Source organism: Trichosurus vulpecula, chromosome 8, assembly GCF_011100635.1.
Source record: "Trichosurus vulpecula isolate mTriVul1 chromosome 8, mTriVul1.pri, whole genome shotgun sequence".
In the NCBI taxonomy this organism is placed as follows: Eukaryota; Metazoa; Chordata; class Mammalia; order Diprotodontia; family Phalangeridae; genus Trichosurus; species Trichosurus vulpecula.
Window position 1 is genome coordinate 35,579,078 of NC_050580.1, and position 23,994 is coordinate 35,603,071.

A 23,994-nucleotide genomic window follows, 5' to 3' on the forward strand; every position below is an offset into this window, starting at 1 on the left:
CTGCCATTATGATAGGAACTGCAGACAAATATTACAATGATCCAATGGGACTGTCTCATAGGAATTTAATAATTAGGACAGCTCCCCCTGCTTATAAACAACTAATTTTGAATTTATTACTTGGAGAAGTAGGGAGCCGTCTTACAACAGTGATAAATAAGATTTTACAGTTATATGACTTAGGTGACTGGGGAAGGGATAGATCTCCTCGAGAGAGAAGGGTGAATAACCAGCAAACTTGGCGCCAAAGGAGAGTAACAAGGAAAGAAATGTTTACTGCTTTATTGAGAGCAGGAGTAGGTTTTGAAATGATAGATGGAATTCCAACCAATGAATTATATAGAATGTACAGAGATAAAGGACTTGATAACATGAGAAATAGGGAAATAAGAACTGCTCCTGCAAGCCTACAAGCCACTCAGACTGAAGGTGACCTTGTGTGATTAACGGATGAAAACTTGTACATTTGGGGAAAGGCTGGGAGGACAATCTTAGTCTATATCTAGGGTGGGATCCTCTTGGCTTCCTCATTATGTTCCTTTTGAAAAGAAACATTTCCCACCTGAGTTTGGCTCTGATGTTGGATCTTTGCATAACTAAAATCTCAACCAAACTTGAGATGATTTTATTTGAAGAATTATAGTCCATACTTGTCTATTCTTTTTGTCCTTTGTTTTGGCTAACCTTGTTGCTAGTTTTGTTTCCTTCAGGCTTAAGCACCCTGCACTTTCCGGTGACTGCCTAAGCATGTAGCATTCTTGGAATTCCTGCCAGCTCGTTAAAGAAATGACCTCTGGAATGGGACTTTTTGGGGGCAGGGCCATCTCTACATCCAATTTCAGCATGAAGAAGCTATGGAAAATGAGACCTTCACCCCTCACCCCAAGATTTTGAGCCCCAATCGTTCAAGGGGGGTGGAAATGATGATAGTGTTCTGTTTACTTATTTTGTGTTATCCTTGCTGTGTTGTTTTATTGTTATGATATTATTGATCCTATGTAGTGGATACAAGGATTTAGGGGTGGACATTTGAATTATTAATAATTATTTTGGGGATGATTGATTGAAGAGATTATTTTGCTGGGATCTAGGGGTGGATCGCATTTGAATCGTTAACCAATGTTTGGGAATGTCACTGAATGATATGTTTTGCTTTATAATGAATGATATGTTTTAGTTTCCTTTGTAATTGAATCACAATGTATGTTCTAGGATACATGGCTGATTAGATTATGTATCCTATAACAAGGGGTGGAGTGTAACCAGAATGGCCTTTGTTTTCTTTGAATGGCTCAGCTTGCCTCATTGAGCCTCTGGACACTGTGGCTTGCTCTTCCGGGGCAGGAGGCCCGGGGAGCATGCCGGGAGGCAGACGGCTTCCTGTGTGGGGAGTCATGGGGCTGGCTGAGGGGAGGTGTTAGCTCCAGAACCTGGTCTACCCTAGGGGGAGGAGCCAACTCAGGAACCAATCGGCCCTGGTCATTTGGGCGGAGCTTGATGATGTCAAAAACCCTATAAGAGGGGAGAGGACAGCTTGAAGACTCTCTCTTCCTTTTCCGGTTGGAGCCAGCGACAGTTACAACGACAGTTACAGAGGCAGTTACGACAGTTACGTCAGTTACAGCCACAGCGACAGACACAGCTGAAGCAGGAGCTGCCAGTAGCAGAGCTAACCTACGGGAGAAAGCTGAACAAAGACTTCAGGCCATTACAGCGACAGTTACAGCGACAGTTGGAGCCAGAGGCAGTTACAGAGGCAGTTACGACAGTTACGTCAGTTTCAGCCACAGACACAGCTGAGGCAGGAGCTGCCAGTAGCAGAGCTGATCTACGGGAGGAAGCTGAACAAAGACTTCAGGCCAGTGGGTAATCTTATTACCATCGAGGGGGAAGCATGATTTTGCTTTACGCAATCATGCTTCTCTGTAGCCTCCTGGTTACTCTTGCAAGGCGTACTTATTGGGCCTGGAAGATTATGATCAACATATCAAAATGGGGCTTCTGGTTCATGGGTTGGTTACTGTGGAGCCTAAATAAATGTTTTGATTCTTCTGCCTTCTACTTTGAGAGTTTCTTATATCCGGCGGTTCCGAACCTTTCAGACATGTTTATGATCCTCTTTGAGATTATAAACTCGGCCCTCCTGATACAGTAGTCTAGAAGAATGAGCAAGCAAACAAAAGGAATGCTACCACAAAGAGCTATTATGGTAACATGGATGCTTAAGACACAAATACAAATGAAGAGAAAGACTCCAAAATATTTATATGTGAAATGTTAAAGTAAAACACAGCTTGGACATAAATTCAATTAGAATTCCATGGGGAGATGAAGTAAAAGTCTAAGAAAAAGAGCTAAAAATGATTTTCCAAATGAAATGAAATTGCTAGAGATAAAAAGTACACAGGATCACACAGGATTTAGCAACCACTCTTAGAAAAGAATGCTTGAAATATGAAGTTCAAGAAGGCAAGACATAGAAAATTAAAACCAAGAATAACTTATTTAGCAAAACTGAGTATAATCCTACAAGAGAAAAAAAAAATTGGTTTTTAAGGAAATTCAGAGTTAGTGTGCATTTTAGGGTTAGGGTTAGAGTCAGTTTCTGTTTCTGATGAGGGTACTTTGAAATACAAACCTAGAAGTCCAAAGAAGCATAAAAAGGAAAACATGAGGGAGCAATCATAAGAGATTAAATAGGGACAAACTATTTACATCCTAATATAAGGAGATGATGCATATATCCCATTAGAACTCTATCATCCTCAGGGATCATAGAGGGAGTCTAATTAGACATAGGGTGTGGCAATGGTTCACTTATATTTTGATGGTGGTAAAAGAATAGACAAGAGGAATACACTTGGGGCAGGGCATAAGGGACAGTAAGAATGGGAAAATTATCACCCATACTTGGGGCATGCAAAACGAATTCTCTACAAACTAGCAAGAAGGGGTGGGTGACACTTAAACCTCATTATCATCAGAACTGGTCAGAGGAGTGATGTACTGGGGCAATTGGATACATAAGTATGTTTCAGTCCACAGGGAAAGGAGAAGGGAAAGGGCAGTAAGAGGGAAGGTAGTTTGAGGGAAGGATTAGACTTAAAACAATTCTTGAAGAGACAGCGAAATCGAGAAGGAAAAGATAAGAGAATAGAATGGAATGAAATACACAATTAAAACTTAAAACCTTGAATGTGAATGAGATAAACTAATACATAAAATGGAAGGGAATAGCAGAACGATTGGAAAACACCCTTGAAACGGAAAGTTGCACACAGAATTAAAATAGAAGGAATGTTAACAGCTATGTGACCCAACCCCTTGCATCATGCATTTAGATTTGCATAGAGCTTTATGGTTTTCAGAGTGTTTTTGCATGTATTGCAGTCCTCATGAGTCTGTGAGTGCTAGTTAAGAAGACAGGTATTATTCCTATTTTACAGTTAAGAAAATGGAGGTTTGGAGAAATAAAGGCATTTTAAGGTTCCATGGCTTTATAATTGCTAGAGCTGGGAGGAAGGTGGAATAGAAAGAGGGTAGAATGAAGAGTCAGAATACAAGTCCTCTTCAGAATAGAAGTCTTCTTCAGACTCTGAATCATCTTCTGACTCTACATTCTGTGCTGTTTCTGTTCCATCCGCTCCTGCATCTTTTACGGAGAGACACATGACAGGCAGAGGCTATTTGATGTAGTAGTAAGTCTACAGATAAAGTGACGAGTCAAAAGACCTGGGTTCAAATGTAGATTCTTCAATTTAAAAGCAGGTGGTCCTGAGCAAATTACCTCTTTGGGCCTCACTTTCCTTATCTATAAATCGAGGGGATGGAACTAGCTGAAGAACCCTGTGAGGCCATGTTTGGTCTCCTTTGTCTCGTTATGTTTCTGGTTCCTAGTCACTGATAAGCGGCGGGCATGTTCTTTTTTCCCTAACATATCCCTTTAAACACACAAAAGTAACTGTTGTGTCTTCCTACACTCTTCTCTTAGCTAATCTAAATACCCCCAGTGTCTTAAATCATTGTCTTTACAATATGTATTCCAGAGATTTCATCCCTTTCAAGACATCAAAGTGATGAAGTTTCTTGCTTGGGAAACATGAAATGAGGGTGTTGGAGATGTGTGGCCGCTTTGGGAGGGATGAGAAGACAAACATGTTGGACCATAGATACTCTCCAGTGGGTTATGTTTCTTTCCGTCATTATGGAACAGGAATCAATAGAAGGAAGATACAAAGCTCTACATGTTTACACAAAACATAGTTTTCATTAACTTGTGTGAAATAAAGAAGGCCGAGGGCCATGTTTCCATGAATAATGTTAACCCCTTGTGCGCAGGAGAAAGATGTCCGAAAGTGGAAGGAAGAGTTACTGGATCAGCGACGGAGAATGATGGAGGAGAAATTACTTCATGCTGAATTTAAGCGGGAAGTGCAGTTGCAAGCCATTGTGAAAAAGGCCCAAGAAGAGGAAGCCAAGGTACCTTTCAGGGCAGTGAACTTGGTCATTTCCTTTTTTTCTTTTCTTTTCTAGATACTACTGTCATTTTTATTAAAATAGGTCATTTTAAAAAGGTCACAAATAGGATCATCTTACTCCAAATGTGTGTACTGTCATTCAGATTGTATTGTCAGATTGTAAGTCATTCTGTTTGTCTCAGGATGTCAGAGGCACTGTGAATACCCCTACGCTTACAACTTAAATGGCTACCATCTTTGTGAGTCCAGTGACTCACACTCAAAGGGGCCAACCCTTTGGTGAGGAATCTCTGTCTTGACCTAGTCTGGCCCACATCACAAATGTAAGCCCCTACCCTGGGCCTGCCAGAACTTCAGCTTTGCTGGGCCTTTGGGATTCCAGGGTCACTTCTGTGCTGCTCTAAAGAGTCAGAATAAGACTTTAGTGCAAGCTTAATTTTTTCTTCCTCCCCTTCTACTTGCCCAAATACCACAGGGAAAGCTGGAACTATCTTGTCAGAATATTCATTTGTTGCATGGCAGAAGTATGTGGATATTGGTGTTCTATTTCACTTACTGGGTTTTTTTCACTGGGTTTAAATGGATTCAAATTAGTTTAATTTTCTGACACATTTACCTTCATTATTATTTTTTATGCTGATGCGGCTTCTGTAATCATTTTAAGGAAATCATGGTTTACATAATTCCCATCTAGACAGATGTTAAAACTCCTGAAGTAAATTTACATAGCCCACATGAGTGAGATTGGCTGACCGTTTTGGCTTCTTTGTTCTTGATAATCCAATTTAATTGAAGCAGAAGGCTTTAATAAAGTACTTACTGCTAGAAAATGTAGTCGGGAGACCCTACTGACAATTACTGCCTAGTGGGTTCTATAACTTCCAGTTGTTCATTATTCACTGATCTCTGAAATTCATTCTCTGAATAAGTTTCTGTCAATACACACATACATAAAAAATCTACCATTTTTCCTTCTCTCTCATTAGTTCCATAGATTTATGACTGATTTCTTTCTAATAGAATTACACAGCTATTGTAACTAGTTTGTGTAAAATGATGTTACCACTTTCTCATTCAGTATTGCCTAATATTTTAGCTACTGAAAGAGTGTGGCTCTTCTAGCTTTTGGACTCTCTTAGTTTTGGATTGGGCATTTTCTTGTTGCTTAAAAATCATTACAACTATTTTATTTTAGAATAATGTTTCATATTTCTGAGGAGGTTCTACTTCCTACTTGCCTTATAAGCCTCATGATACAGGTGATGTATTTGTATTACTTTTTAATTAGTTAGAAGGTTTCTTTCGAAATAGCATAATGCATTTGGTTTTCCATTTTTCCAGTATTGTTATTCAAATATCAAGCTTGGCTTTTCTTTTCCTTTGGGTATGGCCAAATATCTTGATTAAATTGGTATTTTGCATTCAAAATTTTAAAAAATTTTCATATTTTACTCCTCACATAAGTTGTTGAAGTAAATTGTTGGTGATTTCTGACTCCTTAGTGTATTTTTGGATGGTGATAATGCTAAGAATTGCTAGAGTTCATATAAAACACTTTTCTCACTAATAGCTCCCTAAGGGTGGTAGTACAAGTATTATTGCCATTTTACAGCTGGGGAGCTTGAGGCCAAGAGAGGAGTGATGTCAGTGGTTCATAAGTGGTGGAGTCTAGATTAGTCCCATCCATGTCCACCTGGTCTTTAATTTCATGGTTGACAGTGACTGTCTTTGGAAACAAAATTGTTCCAGACCTTATTATACCTTGGATTCATTATCTTCTGCTACAAAAGTTGATGTTAGCTTTCTTTCTTTTTTTCTATTCTTCTATAAATTCGTTCATTCAAGATTGGAAAATGCCCCTAAAAAGTAGTTTATGGGAAAAGATGTTTTATTAGAGTCTATTAACAGTCTATATAGTTTTTAAAAGGCAGAACATCAAAGTTATTAGCATTTCATATGCAGATATTTACTTAAACATTAAAATAATTTGTATTACTATAAATCAATAAGTTACAGATGAAATATCTGTGGGGATTGTATTTATACTTTGTTAATTGGTTGTTTAAAACTTAGAACTGCTTTTCTCTTAGAAACAGTATTATAGATTATAGTTTGATTCTTAGGCCAACCCACAAATGTACAACTGTAATAGACTTGAAGTATATTATTCATTCTCTACTGAAAGTCTCCTCTGATGACTTGTGGCATGGAAGTAAACTTGGGTTCTTCAGAGTTATGGCAGAAGAACGTAAATGTGGACAGCTTCCGAATCTAGAAAGGCTGGAAACAGGGGCCTGTGATGGCTTCTGTCTCTTATTACTCATGGACCAGTGTAACTCATCACCATGAGGACTGAGGAGCAGATGAATTTTTATTCGGCCATAGGAACCCATAAAAACTTAGAGGCTGTGACCTGTATTGTTGGAAGGTAGTAATCACATCAATAGAATCACAAATCTTTGTAGTATTGAAGTAAGTAATCAGACTCGTGAAAAAAGATCTTTTGAGATAGAAGGAATACTATACTGATAATTTGATGGATTTATGATCTCATCGCTGTGGGGGCTCCTTCTAGTGGTACAGATTATGCAGCTCCTCCACTCTCCCTCATTTTCTGTGATTCTTTGTCATGTTTTTGTGTAAATCCTATGCAAAGTGTTCCCCCAGTAGCTGGATAGCCTGCCCAGTGGTTGGTTACACTTGGCCTTTGCTGTATTACCAGCTCACCTCCTTTCTGCTCAAACATTTCTTTCTTGATGTTTTCTGTGACATTTATCCTTCTGAGTTCATTGTTGTCAATCTCTTGCAACTTGGTCATGCTTGCTCTATACTTCTCCACTGCCATTTTGATGACTTACAGCTTTAATTCTTCAGAGGAGTGGCATTCCATATTCCATAGATATTTATGGCATGAAAAAATGTTTGAATGGTAGTCCTTTGTTTCAGGTAGAGCCTTGAGGCCATTGAAACACCGTTTAGTTTCTGAAAGTTAGTACAGCCTACTCTCCTATTTGATTCTGGGTCCACTTCATTGTCTAGGCTTAGGTGACCAGGGCTTTGCCCCAAGTGGGAAGTGTTCTTTAAGGTGGAAAATTCAGAAGGTTCTGATAATACTTATACTTCTTCAAGGAAGGAGGAGTAGGGGCAGGGTCCTGTGGTGGGTCAGACTATGGTGATAGGATGGTGAGAACAGGGGTAGGAACAGCTCAGCCCTAAGTGTCTTCCTCTGACAGATAAAGTGATTCGATTAGATGACCCCTAATGCCTTTTCCAACTTCAGTCTTCTAGCATGACACTTAAAGGCTTTTAGGGCAGTTGATTTTTTTAAGCTCTCTGTTCCTCAAAAGCATTTCTTGGCTGTCTGTTGTCTTTCTGCCAGTAATTAGGCTTCTTAGATGCCACTAGAGAAATAACTAACCTCTCACTTTGATCTGAGTAATAATCAGCTAAAATAGAATCTGCCAGATGGCTTGTTTCCTGGGCAGTTGGGGGGAGGGATGCAAGGAGGGTAACCACCCAGCAGAAGACTTGTGATCTCCTAGAGTCTCTTCCCACTGGGACCAGTATCCTGTGGTTCTACCTCTCTGAATGGGGTGGTGCCTGCCATGATCCTAATATCACTTGTTTTAGGTGAGGTTTGTGGTTCTTGTCCTAGGTGCATAATTTCCTAATGTTTCCCCCTGGTTGTTCCAAGATATATGTTCTGATAGACCAGCTCTATGAGTCATCCATCCAATTGCATATTACAATCTGAATAGAATACATTCTTTTTTGTGTGCAAGTAGTTGAGCTGAATTCTTTTTTTGTTATTATGGATCTCCCTTAGGAGGCTTTCCAGCATTCCAGAGCTTGATGCAGGAAAAAATGTCCTTCCTGAAGAAGACTGTCTAGAAGATCTCATTATCTCTAGGGTGGACTCTGCATGATGTAACCGTACCTGTTTTTATGGTCATCTTTTTACAAATGTTCACTGTGAGATCTTCAGTATAGGATGTCTATGTTTCTGTGGTCTGCATCACCAAAGACCTGTGGTCTGATGTCTGTTCTTTTGTCCTTGTTCTGGTTCCAACTCATGAGTTTGGCTTGAGTCAAACTTGGCATTAGGAAATTCATGTTAATTTCTTATTAAATTCTTGACTATGACTCTATACACACAAAGCCTATTTCAAGGCTTCCCAGCAAACTTCCCTAGGACTGTGTGGAGACTGGTGAGAAGGCTCCCTTCAGCAATCCTTTGCCTTTGTCATATTCTACCTAGATTTTCATGAAAGTGCTCTCTTCTGGTTCTTCTCCTACCTGTTTAACCACTCCTTTGCTTGATCTTCATCCAGTTCCCACTGGCTAATCATGGGATCCCACAGGACTCTGTCCTGGACCCTCTTCTCTTCTGTGGATTCAGTGATCATCTCTATGCTGATGATTCTCAAATCTGCTTATCCAGCCCTAACTTCTTTGTTGACCTCCAGTCTTAAATTTCCAACCATCTGTTGAACATTTCCCTGGATAACTGGATGTCCTGTAGACATCTGAAACTCTGCATGTCCAAATTTGAGCTCTTTTTCTTTCCCCACAAACCCTTCCCACCTCTACACTTCCCTTTTACTGTTGAAGTTACCATCATCTTCCTAGTCTTCCTCATCTCCTCACTATCCCCCTCTCCCCCATCCTCCCATCCAGCTGTCACCAAGGCCTTTGATAACTCTTGTACCATGTCTCCAATATGCTCACTTCCCTCTGACATGGCCCCCACCCTGATAAAGACCTTCATCACCTTGTGCCTGCTGGCCTGCTGATTGGTTTCCCTGCCTCTCCAGTCCATTCTCTACTTAGCTATCAAAGTGATCTTCTTGAAGTGCAGCTGTCACCACATCACCCCCATTCAGTCAACCAGTGACTCCCTGTTACTTCCAGAATGATACATAAAATCTTCTGTTTTGCATTCATAACCTGGCCTCCTCCTATCTTTCCAGTCTTCTTAGGTCTGTGTGCCCCCCTGCCCCGCTATTAGCTATGAGTGCTTAGCACCCCAGTTTCTTTTATTCTGTGATACAATGATATTGGCCTTAAATAAGATATTTCATATCTCAGCTCCAGGCATTTTCTCTGGCCGTCTGCCATCATGCCTGGAACGGTCTCCCTCCTCCTCTCCGCCTCCTGGCTTCCCTGGCTTCCTTCAAGTTCTATCTGAAATCCCACTTTCTAGGGGAAGCCTTTCCCAGGTCCCGTAATTCTAGTGCCTTCTTCTGTTGATTATTTCCATTTTATCCTGTCTATGGTTTGTGCATAATTGTTCATGTTGTATCCTTTTGGTTAGAATTAGAATTACCTAAAGAACAATGGCTATTCAGCCTTTTTGTTTCACTAGCACTTAGCATGGCTTCTAGGAAATAATAGGCACTTAACAAATTTTTTTTTTACTTTAATTGATCTTAATTGTAGAAAAAAGGAGTAAAATTCTAGAACTAGTCAGTCGAGTGGTGGTCCTTTGTAGACCTGGTCTTCTGTTTAAGATATACATACACTGTCATGGACTGCTTACACAGCTTTATGTCTTAGTTGTGCTAATGTCCACAAGTGTAAATGTGTATTTAAAAGGATCAATCTGTATTTCCTGGGTTGGGGATCATGTAGTTTCCTACCTGCTATTTTGAGATCCACTCCAGATCGCTCATTAGCATACTTCTGTCAGTTTCTAAAGGCTATTTTCTTCTGGTGGAGAAATTACGTATTCTTGAAGACTATGCAAATGAAGGGCCCATCAAACTGGAAGGACTTCAGATGGGGGACAAGTGACCTTCCTAAAGTGGGGTCTTCTAAACCAGCCTAAATTCAGAGAGGCATATTATTAGAAGTCAGTTACAAGATCATCATTTCCCCCCCAAATTCATGAAGGATTTTTACGAAGGTGTGCATGGGGTAAGGTGGTCTGCATCCTCGGAGGAGGTATCCACTGCTGATTAGATGACTATTAACTTATGTTCTGAAATTGGCTGAATTCAGTTTGGAAGTCATTGAGTCATCCATTGCTTTTATTACAGGTAAATGAAATCGCGTTTATAAATACCTTGGAAGCCCAGAATAAACGTCACGATGTGCTTTCTAAGCTGAAAGAATATGAACAGCGGCTGAATGAATTACAGGAAGAACGTCAGCGAAGACAGGAGGAAAAGCAGGCCCGGGATGAGGCGGTGCAGGTAAAATTTAGCTTTTAGAGCTCAGAAATAGTAATTACTTAGAGTAATTAACTTTAAATTGGCACATCTTAGAGTCCTTAAGGCATCTGAAGAAATACTCTAAACTCACTTTTCCAGAGAATGCCATCTACAATTCTACCTCGCTCCCTGGAGGAGTTGGGATGTCTCTTCTCTAATGCTATTGGCCAAGACCCCAGTGAGCACGTTTCCCCCTAGAACTGGGGACCAGCTAACTGTAATACAGAACGGAAGGAAAATGCAAGAGAGGTCTAAAATTCTTAGGTGGAGATGTCGGCCTGGAGCTCAGGAGGCTGATGATGAGGATCCTGGTTTGGGAGACAAGTAGAGAGAGGTTATTATTATTTTGGAGGATTTACTTTTTTTTTGCAGTGTCATTTTCCCCACTGTCCAGCTTATGAAAAGCAATCCTGAGCCCTTGTGTCCTGAGAGCGCTGTCAAACTCCACGAATGTCCTCATGGGCCACGTCCAGTATAGGGTCTTTCCCGCCCGTTAGCCTGCCTTCTCTCTGTTGTGAAGGAGAGCTCTTCCTTCTCAGTCCCCTTGAACCAGCTAATCATTTCATTGACTAGTTGTTAATTCTTTCAGAATCATTCATTTTAAAAATCTTATCAACATTGTCATATCACTGCTCATTTCACTCTGGCGCACTCCATACAAGTCTTCCTAGGCAGGTAAAGTAAGAAAGGTAATAAGCACTGACTAAGCGCCACCTGTGTGCCAGCCACTGTGCCAGTCCCTGTGTGGATAGTGTCTAATTTGGGCCTCACAGTAATCCCTGTGCGGTCTGTCTCTTTGAAAGCGTCTTTTTAGGAACAGCAGATCTGCCTAAGGGAGAAAAGAGACAGAGGAGATTGGGTCCAATCCCTGGGGACACTCTTGCCCATATGGCAGGAGGAAGACTATGAGCCAATGAAGGAGATTAAGGAGTGGTCAGATAAGTGACAGAAGACAGAGATGTGGAGGAGAGATGATGGGGTCAAACCAGATTAAATAATAGCTAGCATAAGAGCATTTGTAGCACACTTGAAGGTTTGCCAAGCTTTTTACAAACATCATCAGAACGACCCTGAGAGGGAGGTGTTAGGGTTTTTTTTTTTCCATTTTACAAATGAGAAAACTGAGGTAGAAGAGGTTAAGTGACTTGCTGATGAACATTGAGTTGCTAAAACTGGATTTGAACCCAGATCTTCTGACTCCAGGCCATCTCTCTACTTGTCACCACATGCCTCTCCTGTCAAATGCTGTACAGGGTTCATGTATCCTCTTGTGATGAAGTCCTTGTAATGGTGATGGGGAGGATAGGATCCAGAACTAGGATTTCATTTGTGGACACTCCCTTCACTAATGCAGATTGCAGCTCATCTCTCAATGATAGGGAGTTGCCTGGAGGCCCTCAGAGGCTCAGAGACTGGGCAGGAATCCCCAGTCAGATCTGTTTAGTCCTCATACTACTTCTCAGGAATGAAGAGAGTAAACTTTGTGTGGGGGCATTTCACTTGTCCAGTGAGGAAAGTGTCGCAGGTATCATCAGCCCTGTTTTGTAGGTAAGAAGCTGAGCCTTGGAAGGGACAAGCAGTGATTTATACAGAGCCATGGGACAGTCAGTGTTGGTACTTTAGCCTCTGAGCCCCTCTCCCTTCTGTTGCCTCCCCCCACACTGAGCTGTACACACTCAGCTGCATTCAGACAGCAAACTCTCCAAAGGTCTGTTATGTAGAAGGTCGCTAAGAGTTGATCAACAGGCCAGTACTTATGGAGTGGCTGCCCAGGGCAAAGCACACACTCCAGTGTATGTACTCTGGGCTTCGACCCACAGAATATATACAGTTTCATTACGTAATTTTGTATTAGTAATTTATCATGTTATTAAATTAATAATATTGTGATTAAATGCTTTTTGTTGCAGCAAATCAGACAGGAAGAATAAGTTACTTTAAGACTGATGCCTTTTGGCCTTTTGGTTTAGCTTACCACTGCTAGGAATGCGTTACCTGTGACTAACGCAGAAATCTACCACTAAATAACTAATCTCTTGGTCTATGAAAAGAGTTGGGATGCTTTCGTTATTTTTCAGTTGAAAACCAGTATCTTTTGAAACAATGATTTTGACGTTAGGAACGCAAACGAGCTCTGGAAGCTGAGCGGCAGGCTCGCGTGGAAGAGCTGCTGATGAAGAGGAGAGAGCAGGAGGCACGCATTGAGCAGCAGAGACAAGAGAAAGAGAAAGCCCGGGAGGACGCAGCCCGGGAGCGAGCCAGGTAACCCCCTCCCCCAGAATGGGAATGGTCATGGGCTGCCCCTGAGCTCTTTTTTGAGGGCTCCAAAACGCTGATCCAACTTACCAGAAATTCTGTTACTGCTCTGTAAAGTTGTTAAAGAAGTTCCCTGGATGGATGTGCAGTGATTATCCTCCACATTGGTCCCCATGTTGGTACTGAATTTATTGTGTTGAATCCCAGTCCTAGACCCACTGTCAGTACTCCAGAACTCTCAGGTTCTTTGCCCTGAAGTCTTGGAGGACCATTACTAAGTCTGTACCTCTCAGAGGTCAACGAAAGAGGAAGAGGATCCAGGTGTACATAAATATTTATAGCCACTCTTTTATTAGTGTCAAAGAATTGGAAATTGAAGGGATACCCATTGACTGGGGAATTGCTGACCAAGTCATGGCATGTGTTTGTGATGGAATCTTCTTCTGCTATTAAAAATGGTGAAGGGTATGATTTTAGAAAAACCTGGAAAGACTAATATGAATTGATGCAAAGTGAAGGGAGTAAAACCTGGGGAACGATTTACATAGTAATAGCAGTAAGAGTTGGAGGCAGAATTAGAGTACCTAGGCACTGGACCTTTGGCTATCTCTCACAGACAATACACCTTCCCTTTTTCCTGAGTCTTTGCGTTGACCATCACTGATGCCTGAAAGGTATTCTCTCATTGGCTTTGCCTCATATAATTCTTTCCTTTGAGAATCTGCTGAAGTCTTCTCAATCCCAACAGTGACTAGTGCCCTCCCTGCTAAGTATTCATTTTGTATTTATTCTGTATGCACTTACATACTTACGTCTTTTCCCACGATAAGCTGCTTTAAGAAGGAATGATTTAATTTTTGTCTTGTCATCTTGGTAGGCTAACCCATAGTGCGGCACATCAGAGACTCATAAATGCTTGTTAATTAACTTAACCTTTTAAACCATTTACAGATAACCAGTTACTAATATTGGACTTGAGGTTCAAACCTAGGAGGTCTGCCTTCTGGAATAGGGAACAGTTGTTGGGTCCTGGTGTAAATAAGTGTTTCATTTTATGTTTCCCCAAGTAGTGACAGAATAGTCACATTCTAAGAAATACAGATGAGAATGATGGCTGCTGTTGCAATAGTCTGGCTAGCAGCTGCTGTGGGGGTGAAAAACCAACACAAGCCCAACAATGAGAACGCTGCAAGCCCAGATTCTTTTGATCTGCTTTACTAAGGAAAGCAACATTAAGGGGTTAACAATCTTACTTTAATCCAACATACAGATATCATTCACTCAGCTCAGGGGGAAAAGCCTGCACCCTGAGCTTCAGAGCAAATACAGACAGAGCAAGTAAACATGAATGCACAGACAGATTTCCATCTGACAAAATCACAATATGCAGTTACTAGAGAAGCATCAACATCAAAGCTGGGGAGCTAATAACAATGGCTGGCCTGCTGCAGCTCAGAGCTCCTAAAGAGAAAGCCAACCTCTGCGTTTATATATCTTGTTCAGGGTCAAAGGTGAGTCATACATGTGACTCACCCACGCGACCTAAAATTATCACAAAAATGCGACTTAAACCCACGTGGTCTAAAAGCCTCTGATGTCACAAACATGTCACTCAAACCCATGTAAACTAGGCTTTCCCTTGAGGCAAGGAGGTCACCAAGGACTCCTAATTTAATCAAAGAAACAAAGGCCAAAGTCTTCAAGGGCACTTGGTTGAATAAGTGCTAACAGCCCATCTTGATTCCCAATACAGCTGCTTCCTTAGACTGGTGGCTATGTAGAGCAGCTTTATCAATTCTTTCTTCAGCTGAAATTTCTTGATCACCTAAAACTCATGCAGATTAGGAGCCTCATTTTTTCTAACCTTATCTAAATTATTTGAGCAATTTTTAAGCTCCATTCTCTCACTAGAGATCATGAATACTAACTTATTTTTGGTTTAAAATAAACCAAACACATTCAAAATCATCTTGCTAATTTCAGTAGGAGCATTACTGAAAATTATTTACAAATACTTTGCATACATATATATATATATGTACATATATACACATATATATGTGTGTGTATATATGGAGGGAGATATACATATATATATGTACACACACACATGTGTATATATATAGAGAGACAGAGAGAGACAGAGAGATAAGGTGTGAATGTGTTCTTTGTTGCCCATAAAGGAAAGAAAAGGTTTGTTCATCAAATGTAATTAAATTTTCATAGACATTTTAGATAACTTGGCAGTGAAGCTTTTATTCATAAACACTTTTAACATTTGAAAATGTACCCTTTAAATGAAGCTGAACCAAATCAACATTTAAGCTCTGTATTTGATCTAGTATTTGGCAAGAAAATAAATTATCTGTCTTTGTTTAATTTGGCATGGTGTTCAGAAACACTTGTACTTATTTTAGCGCTGAGAATAAGAAAGTAATAAACTTACTTTAAACTGCAAGTCATAGTATCCTATGTCTAGACCTGGAAAGAAGCTCAAAGCTTATCTATCCCAACTTGCTCATTTTACACATCAGAAAACCGAGCCCAGAAAGGGTGAATGACTGGCCTGTCGTTATATAGTTTATAAGTATGAGAGGTGGAATTTGAACTCTGACCTTTGGATTCCAGAGCACATGGCTGCCAATTTTCACCATCTTCACTTTGTTTTTTATCTTCTAACTCCTTTTAACTCCATGGTTGTGTATTTTGTCTTGTTGTCATCTTTAGAATCTGTTTTTTGGATGTCATGATAATTGCTACTTTTTTAAGAACATTTCTTTTGATCTAGTATATGTGGAAACCAATACTTTTTTTTTTAGGCAGTTGGGGTTAAGTGTCTTGCCCAAGGTCACACAACTAATAATTGTCTGGTGCTAGGTTTGAACTCAGGCCCTCCTGATTCCAGGGCCAATGTGCTCCATCCACTGTACTACATAATTGTTGGATTATCAAGAGGTTATTAAGAGGTTTGTAAAAGATACTAAGTGCTAGAAGTGAGGTTTAACCACCCACAAGTAGGTCAGCAGAATCAAGGCTGACCATCAGAACCATTATGGAAAGGAGAGGCAATTGTGCAGGAATGTGTATCCATTCTGTAATATTTGTATTCATTAACCTGAGGATGTTTTCAGTCAGCCTACAGGAAATGAATTTATATTGTCATATTTTAAAACTCAGCTACAAAAAAAAATGTTCAACTGAGTGATACAAAGACCAGTAAATGTAAAATGAAAATAGCAGGATAATGTCTTGTCCTAGAGCCATTTCTAACTGAACTCCATGGAACAAGATGACAAGAAAATGTTATAATAAAGATAATAATCTTAATGCACCAGAAATTCTCTTTCCTTCATAAACTAGCAGATGACAAATCCCTGTAATACAAATACGGATTTCAAAATATTCTTTAGAATTTTTCATTCATGTATTTATTTTTTCGTATTCATTTTTTGAAAATTTGAATTCCCAGTTCTCTTCCTCTTTCCATCACCTCCCCATTGATAAGGTAAGCAATGTGATACCCATTATAATTGTGAAGTCATGCAAAACATATTTCAATGTTAGCCATGCTGCCAAACAACAACCAAAAAAAGAGCAAAGAAAATAAAGTGGAAAAAGTCTGCTTCAGTCTGCGCTCAGAGTTTATCAGTTCTCTTTCTGAAGGTGGATAGCATTTTTTCATCCTGAGTCCTTTGTAATTGCTTTGAATCCTTGTGTATATTAGAGTAGCTAAGTTATTCACAGTTGATTATCATACAGTATTGCTGTTACTATGTCGTGTTCTCCTGGTTCTGCTCACTTCACTTTGCATCATTTTCTATAAGTCTTTCCAGGTTTTTCTAAAACCATCCTCATGTCAGTTTTTATAGCACAATAGTATTTCATCACAAATATAAACAACTCTTTCAGACATTCTCCAATTGATGAGCATCCCTTCAGTTTCCAATTCTTTGCCACCACAAAAAGGACTGCTCTTAATGTTTTTGTAATATATAGGTCCTTTTCATTTTTCTTTGATTACTTTATGATACAGCCTCAGTAGTGGTATTGCTGAGTCAAAGAGTATGCAGTTTTATAGCCCTTTGGGCATAGTTCCAAATCATTCTCCAGACTGGTTCACAACTCCACCAACAGTGTATTAGCGTCCCTGTTTTTCTACATCTTCTCTAGCATTTGTCGTTTTCCTTTTCTGTCATGTTAGCCAATCTGATGGGTACCTCAAAAAAACAACCTCAAGGTTGTTTTAATTTGCATTTCTATAATCATTAACAAGTTAGAACATTTTTTTAGAGTATTGATAGCTTTGATTTCTTCTGAAAACTGCCTGTTTATCTTTTGACCATTTAAATTTGGCTCAGTTCTTGTAAAGCCAATCATGGCAGCACACTTAATGACTGCTGCTATGAATAACTTTAAGGGTCTAATCGCATAGTATAATGAACTCTCTATTCAGAACTAAACATTGTTCAATAAAGTAAATCATGACATTCATAGCAACATTGTTAAGCAAAACATATCATTCAATATATATCTCATAACACTCATATCATTTGACAGATAGATAGATATGTATCTCATAACAGTATGTCATATGACACGTGGCATATATCATCACTTTCAGTAGCATTCCCTGAAATACTTATTGATACAAGCAGGGGTCCCAGGCCAGGGTCTTCCCTAGCACAACATATCAAACTTAAGGGGTAGCAGAAAATACAAACACCATCCACCCATAGGTCACAGCAAGTTACAATCTCCTCAGTCAGTTCTTCTTGCTCCTGCCTGACAGCAGGCTCCAGGGGCTCCTGTCCGAAGTTTCTGTTTTTGGGAAGACAAAATTTAACAGGGTTACAACAATATTTATACACATTATCAGCACTATCATCTCAGTTCATTCATAAAGACCAATAGACAGGACTTCTGTCTGAGAAGTTAGCACAGACCAACAGACAGGACTTCTGTCTGAGAAGTTAGCACACACCAACAGAGTGCCAGCATCACAAACATTCTTTCTGTTAGGCCTCCCCCACAAGCAAGTTCCCCTAGCCTGCTCATGCTTGCTTCTCTCTCTCAGGTCTGCTTCTCTCTTCACTCCCAGCTCTGCTTCTCTCTCTCTACCCATACCTCTCCTTCCAAGCAATATATACTGTTTTCAATCAAAGATTCTTGATTCAATCAAAGACTTGAACTAAATCAAAGACAAGACTCTATCAAAGGCATTTGATTGGCTTAGTGCTGAGAAGAAGACCAAAAGAAAAAACGGCATATAGTCCCACTTTGTTTGACTTTGCAGTTTCCTAAATATTTGAGAAATGAGGCGTTTATCAGAGAAGCTTCCTGTAAATCCTGACCCTCCTCCCTCAGTTTCCTACTTTTCTTCTAATTTTGTCTGCCTTGGTTTTGTTTGTGCAAAAAGTTTTTAATTTTATGGGATCAAAGTTATCCAGTTTACTTTCTGTGATCCTCTTTATCTCTTGTGTTTTTCACAAACTCTTCCTTTATCTATAGTTCTGACAGGTACTCCTAATTGTTCTCCTAATTTGTTTATGATATCACCTTTTATGCTGAAATCAAGTACCCATGTTGACTTCATCTTGATATATGGTGTTAGATGTTTGTTTCTGCCTAATTGCTGCTAGACTGCTTTCCAGTTTTCCCAGGAATTTTTGTCAAATAGTGAATTCTTGCTCCCAACAGCTTAGATCTTTGAGTTTATCAAAGACTAGATTACTATGGTCACTTACTACTACATATTGTGTACCTAATCTATTGCTCCACTACTCTTATTTCTTAGCCAGCTGCAGATTGTTTTGATGATTACTGATTTATAATACAATTTGAGATCTAGTACTGCTGGAATGCCTTCCTTTACTTTTTTTCCCATTAATTTCCTTGATATTCTTTTCCTCTTCTTCCAGATGAATTTTATTATTTTTTCTAATTCTATAACATAATTCTTTCATAGTTTGGTGTTGCACTAAGTAAATTAATTTAGGTAGTATTGTAATTTTTACTATATTGAATCAGGCTTTCCATGGGCAATTAATTTTCTCTACCTATTAAGATCTTTGTGTGAAAAATGTTTTGCAATTGTATTCACATAGTTCTGTAGTTTGTCTTGGCAGGTAGACTCCCAAGTATTTTATGTGGTCTGCAGTTATTTTAAATGAATTTTCTCTTTTTATCTCTTGCTGCTCCTGGACTTTGTTGGTAATATATAGAAATGCTGATAATTTAATGTGGGTTTATCTTATATCCTACAACTTTGCTAAATTTGTTAATTGTTTCAGCTATTTTTTAGTTGATTCTCTAGAGTTTTCTAAGTATACCTTCATATCATCTGCAGAGTAATAGTTTTGTTTCCTCTTTGCTTGTGCTTATTCTTTTGATTCCTTTTTCTTGTTCTGTTGCTATGTAATAATAAGAATATTGCTATAGAATTTCTTATACAACATTGAATAGTAATGGTGATAATGAACATCCTTGCTTCACCCCTGATCTTATTGGGAAGATCTTATCTGTAATCCCCATTGCAGATAATGATTGTTCTTGGTTTCATATAGGTACTACTTACTGTTTTAAGAAGAGCTCCATTTATTCCTATGCTTCCATGAGTTTTTTTTAAAATTAAAATGGTTCTTGTATTTTTTCAAAAGCCTTTTCTTCACATATTGATATGATCATGATTTTTGTTGTTTTTATTATTGACATGATCAGTTTTGTTTATAGTTTTTCTAATATTGAACCAGTCTTGCATTCCTAGCATAAATCGCATAAATAGCCTATGATCTTTGTGATATATCACTATAATCACCTTGCTAGTATTTTATGTAAAAATTTTTTTGCATGGGAAATAACTCTATAGTTTTCTTTCTCTGTTTTTACTCTCCTTGGTTTAGGTATCAAAACCATATTTATATTGTAGAAGGAATTTTCTAGGCCTCCTTCTTTACCTGTTTTTTCAAGTAGTTTATATGGTATTAGAATTAATTCTTCTTTAAATATTTGGTAGAATTTACTTGTAAATTTGTCTGATTCTGGGGATTTCTTGTTAGGGAAATTGTTTATAGTTTGTTGAATTTCTTTTTATAAGATAAGGCTATTTAAGTATTCTATTTCCTCTTCTGTTAATCTGGGCAATTTATAGCTTCATAAATATCCATCCGTTTCACTTAGATTGACAGTTTTATTGGCCTATAATTGAGTAAAATAATTCCTAATAATTGCTTAATTTCATTAAACACTATTCACACTTTTCATTTTTGATACTGGTAGTTTCATTTTCTTCTATTTTTTTTTAAAAAAAAAAAACAAGTTAATGATCCATTTTATTGTTTTTTTCCCCCATAAAACCACCTCCTAGTTTTATTTTTCTGTTTTATTTTCAATTTTATTAATCTCTTGATTTGCAGGATTTCTTTTTTGTTTGGGAGATTTTCAATTTGTTCTTTTTCTAGGTTTTTTTTTTAAGTAGTGTGCCCAATTTATTGATTTCCTCTTTTTTGTTCATGTAAGCATTTAGAGATATAAATCTTTCCCTCAGTACTGCTTTGATTGTGTTCTACAAATTTGGCATGTTGTCTCATTCTCATTGTCATTATTATTATATGAAATTATTGATTGTTTTATGGCTCATTCTTTGATCCCTCATTCTTTAATATTAGACTATTTAGTTTCCAATTAATTTTAAATTTCTTTTCCCAAAGCCCTTTATTGATTGTAATTTTTCTTGCATTTTGTTCTGAAAAGGATGCATTTAATATTTCTACTTTTCTGCATTTATTTGTGAGGTTCTTATGCCCTAATACATAGTCAGTTTTTGTGAAGATGTCATGTGTAGCTGAGAAGAAGATACACTCTATTCTGTCCCCATTCAATTTTCTCCAGAGACCTATAATCTCTAACTTTTATAAAATTCTCCTTAACTTCTTTCTTATTTATTTTGTTGTTAGGTGGATCTAGTCTGAGAGGACAAAGTTGTGGTCCCCCAACAGTATAGTTTTCTCTCTATTTCCTCCTATAACATTTAACTTTTCCTTTAAGAATTTGGATGCTTTGCCATTTGGTGCCTATATGTTTAGTGCTGACATTTCTTCATTGTCTCTGGTACCTTTTAGCAGACTTTACTTTCCCTGATAATCTCTCAGTGAGGTCTCTTTTTGCTTTTGCTTTGTCTGAGATCACGACTTCAACCTCTGCCTAATCTCCAAGGGAAGATATTAGCAGCATGGGAATATGGGAAATGCTTCTTAGTGAAATTGATATTTGATCTGAGTTTTGAAGGGAGCCAGCATCATAGGAAGTTAAGGTGAAGAGGAAGAGCATTCCATGATTGCCAGGCAGCCAGGACAAATGCGTAGAGTTGGGAGATGAGTGTTGGGTGTGAGCAGCAAATTGGCCAATGTAGCTGGATCATAGAGTGTGTGAAAGGGAGTAAATGTAAGTAGCTTGGGAAGGGAGCAGCTTGTGAAAACCTTTTAATGCCAAACAGAGGACTCTATATTTGATCCTGAAGGTAATGGGGGGCCAGTTATATTTATTGAGTATGTTTTTGAGAGGAGAGAAAGGGAAAAAGCAGGGGAGAGTTACTTAAATAAAAGAAAGAAAAACTAGATTTTCCAAACTAAGTAAGGGGTTGACAAATTTTGAGGGGAGAGACCTAGTTGAAACTGGGGGGTGGGGGTGGGGAGCCTATGTGCATAGAAAGAGACTAAATAAAATTACTGTAGGGACTAAATACCTACTTAAAATAGGAAGGGAAACACGTGCACAAAGATACACCAGAATATCAAATCACTGCTAGAGTTACAAATGGAGGAAAACAGCCCAATTCTCACAATAAATTTTAAGGAATTAAATATTCTAATAAAGCAGAGAGAATGGTAGAACTAATAAAACAAATCCATGCAATCTTACAGAAAATATTTATGAAAAGAAGACATACAGAGAATCAAAATCAGAGAGGGAGACAAAATATCAAGCAAAACAAAAATAAAAATTTATACTAAAAGCAGAGATAAGCAATGAAATTATATTTTACTTTTAAAAGTATGAACAATGAACCCATATTAATAATAAATATATATGGAGACATTGATGCTTTCCCCCCCTCAGAGCTGGAGAAATCTAACAGAAAGAAACAAGAAGGGAAAATGTAAAATGAAACAAAGTGTTGGAAAAGTGAGAGCTAAAAAATTTATGGTGTCTCTTGACAGAGACTCCTAAAGAATGTGTCCCTAAAAACATACATTAACAGAGTAAGACAGAAACAGAAAGGATTAATGAACTGAATATGCATTTAGAAAATTAGAAAGCATAAAAGAGGAAATCTTGAAAATTACAGATGAAATAGATATATTGGAAAGCCAAAAAAGCTAAAGCTCATGAATTTAAAAGCTGCATTTTTGAAAAGTCCAACAAAATTAATAACATCTTTAGCCAATCTGAATAAAAAAAAGAGAATAGAAAATCAGATTCAATAAAATATTTATAAGGGGAAAGCCAAGCAAAAACTCTGTGCAAGTTATATGTCAACAAAACTGAAAACTCAAAAAGAAGAGAAGATTGTCTCCCAAAATATGAAATACTCAAATAAACAGAGCATTAAATGGAGATCTTAAAGAACCCAGTCTCAGAAAAGGAACTAGAACTAGCTGTGAAGGAACTATGAAAAAGGGAAAAAAACAAAAAAATACTCTCCCCAAACCTCTTGGTCCTGATGGATTTACAGAAGACTTCTATTAAATTTTTAAAGAGAAATGAATACCAGTACCATACAAGTTCTCAAAATCTGAGAGGGAAAGCACTCTACCAAAATCCTTTTATTAAACAAATATAGTCCTTATACTTAAATCAGGGCAGCATAAAGCAATGGAGGAGAATTATGCAACAATATCATTAATGTATCTGAAATCATGGGGGGAAAGGCGGAAATAAGCATTTCTGTAGTACCTGTTATATTCCAGGCACTGTGCTAAGCTCTTTATAAATATTGTCTGGTTTGATCCTCATAGCAGCTCAGTGGGTGGGTGCTGTTGTGATTTCCATTTCACAATTGAGGAAACTGAGGCAGACAGAGGTTGTGTGGCTTACCAGGGGTCACACAGCTAGGAAGTGTCTGAGGCCAGATTGGAATTCAGGGAGATCTGTCCTCTGCACCACTGTCTTCTAATACTAGAAAAACTATTTAAATAATAAATCTTATTGAAAGAAAAATCCCAAACCACATGTTTATCCCAATGGATGCAGAAAAGACTTTTGTCAAAGTACAGGACTCATTTATGCTAAAATCCCTATGATGTGTAGGTATAGAGGGATCTTTTTTTAATATGATAAAAATTGTACTCATCTAAAACCAGAAGCCTGTATTATATTCAATAGGTAAACACTAGATGTTTTCCCATTAAATAGAGGAGTAAAATAAGGATGATGGTCCCTTTCCCTATTTTCATTTGAAAAAACATTCTAGAAATACTAACAATTGAATTAAAATAAGAGCACAAAATTAAAGGCATAAATATAGACATAAAAGAAGGAAGACTATCCCTATTTGTGATGGCCTGATAGTTTACTTAGAAAATCCTAGTGAATCAGCAAAAAAACTGATGGATTTATGATTTTGTTTTTTCTTTGTAACAACTCTGTATGTTAAATATTATTGTCCCCACTTTATGAAAGAAGAAACTGAGGCTCAGAGAGATTAAATAAACTTTTCCAAAGTCATACAATTAGTTGGTATGCGAGGTAGAATTTGAGCCCAGGACTTCCTCATTCTATATCTAGCACTGTTGCCATCACTCTTCATTAAGTGGTAGATAGGACGTCTGTCCTTAAGCTTAGCAAGACCTGGACTCCAGTTCTGCCTCTTATCTCCTTTGAGATGATAGGTAAGTTCTCTATTGTGTTAGTGCCCCCAGATAATTCCCTAAGACTACAAATTGCAGATGAAGGCTAATCTTCAAGATTGGAATTTCCATATCTAAGTTTCTATATACCTAAAAAAAATCACAGATCTGCACAAAAATAAGCTAAACTAATGACATCACTCA

The 23,994-nt window shown here is 38.2% G+C and overlaps 1 protein-coding gene across 3 annotated transcripts in view; it reads left to right on the top strand.

Annotated features, from left to right (window-relative positions):
• The window catches only part of SCAPER (S-phase cyclin A associated protein in the ER), a 422,044-nt gene that overhangs the window by 121,160 nt on the left and 276,890 nt on the right, over positions 1-23,994 (top strand). For all 3 annotated transcript variants that reach the window (XM_036734646.1, XM_036734647.1, XM_036734648.1), the window contains 3 exons: positions 4,339-4,479; positions 10,517-10,672; positions 12,810-12,952. In XM_036734646.1, the coding sequence (XP_036590541.1) occupies positions 4,339-4,479; positions 10,517-10,672; positions 12,810-12,952 (440 nt within the window). The remainder of the gene's footprint in view (positions 1-4,338; positions 4,480-10,516; positions 10,673-12,809; positions 12,953-23,994) is intronic.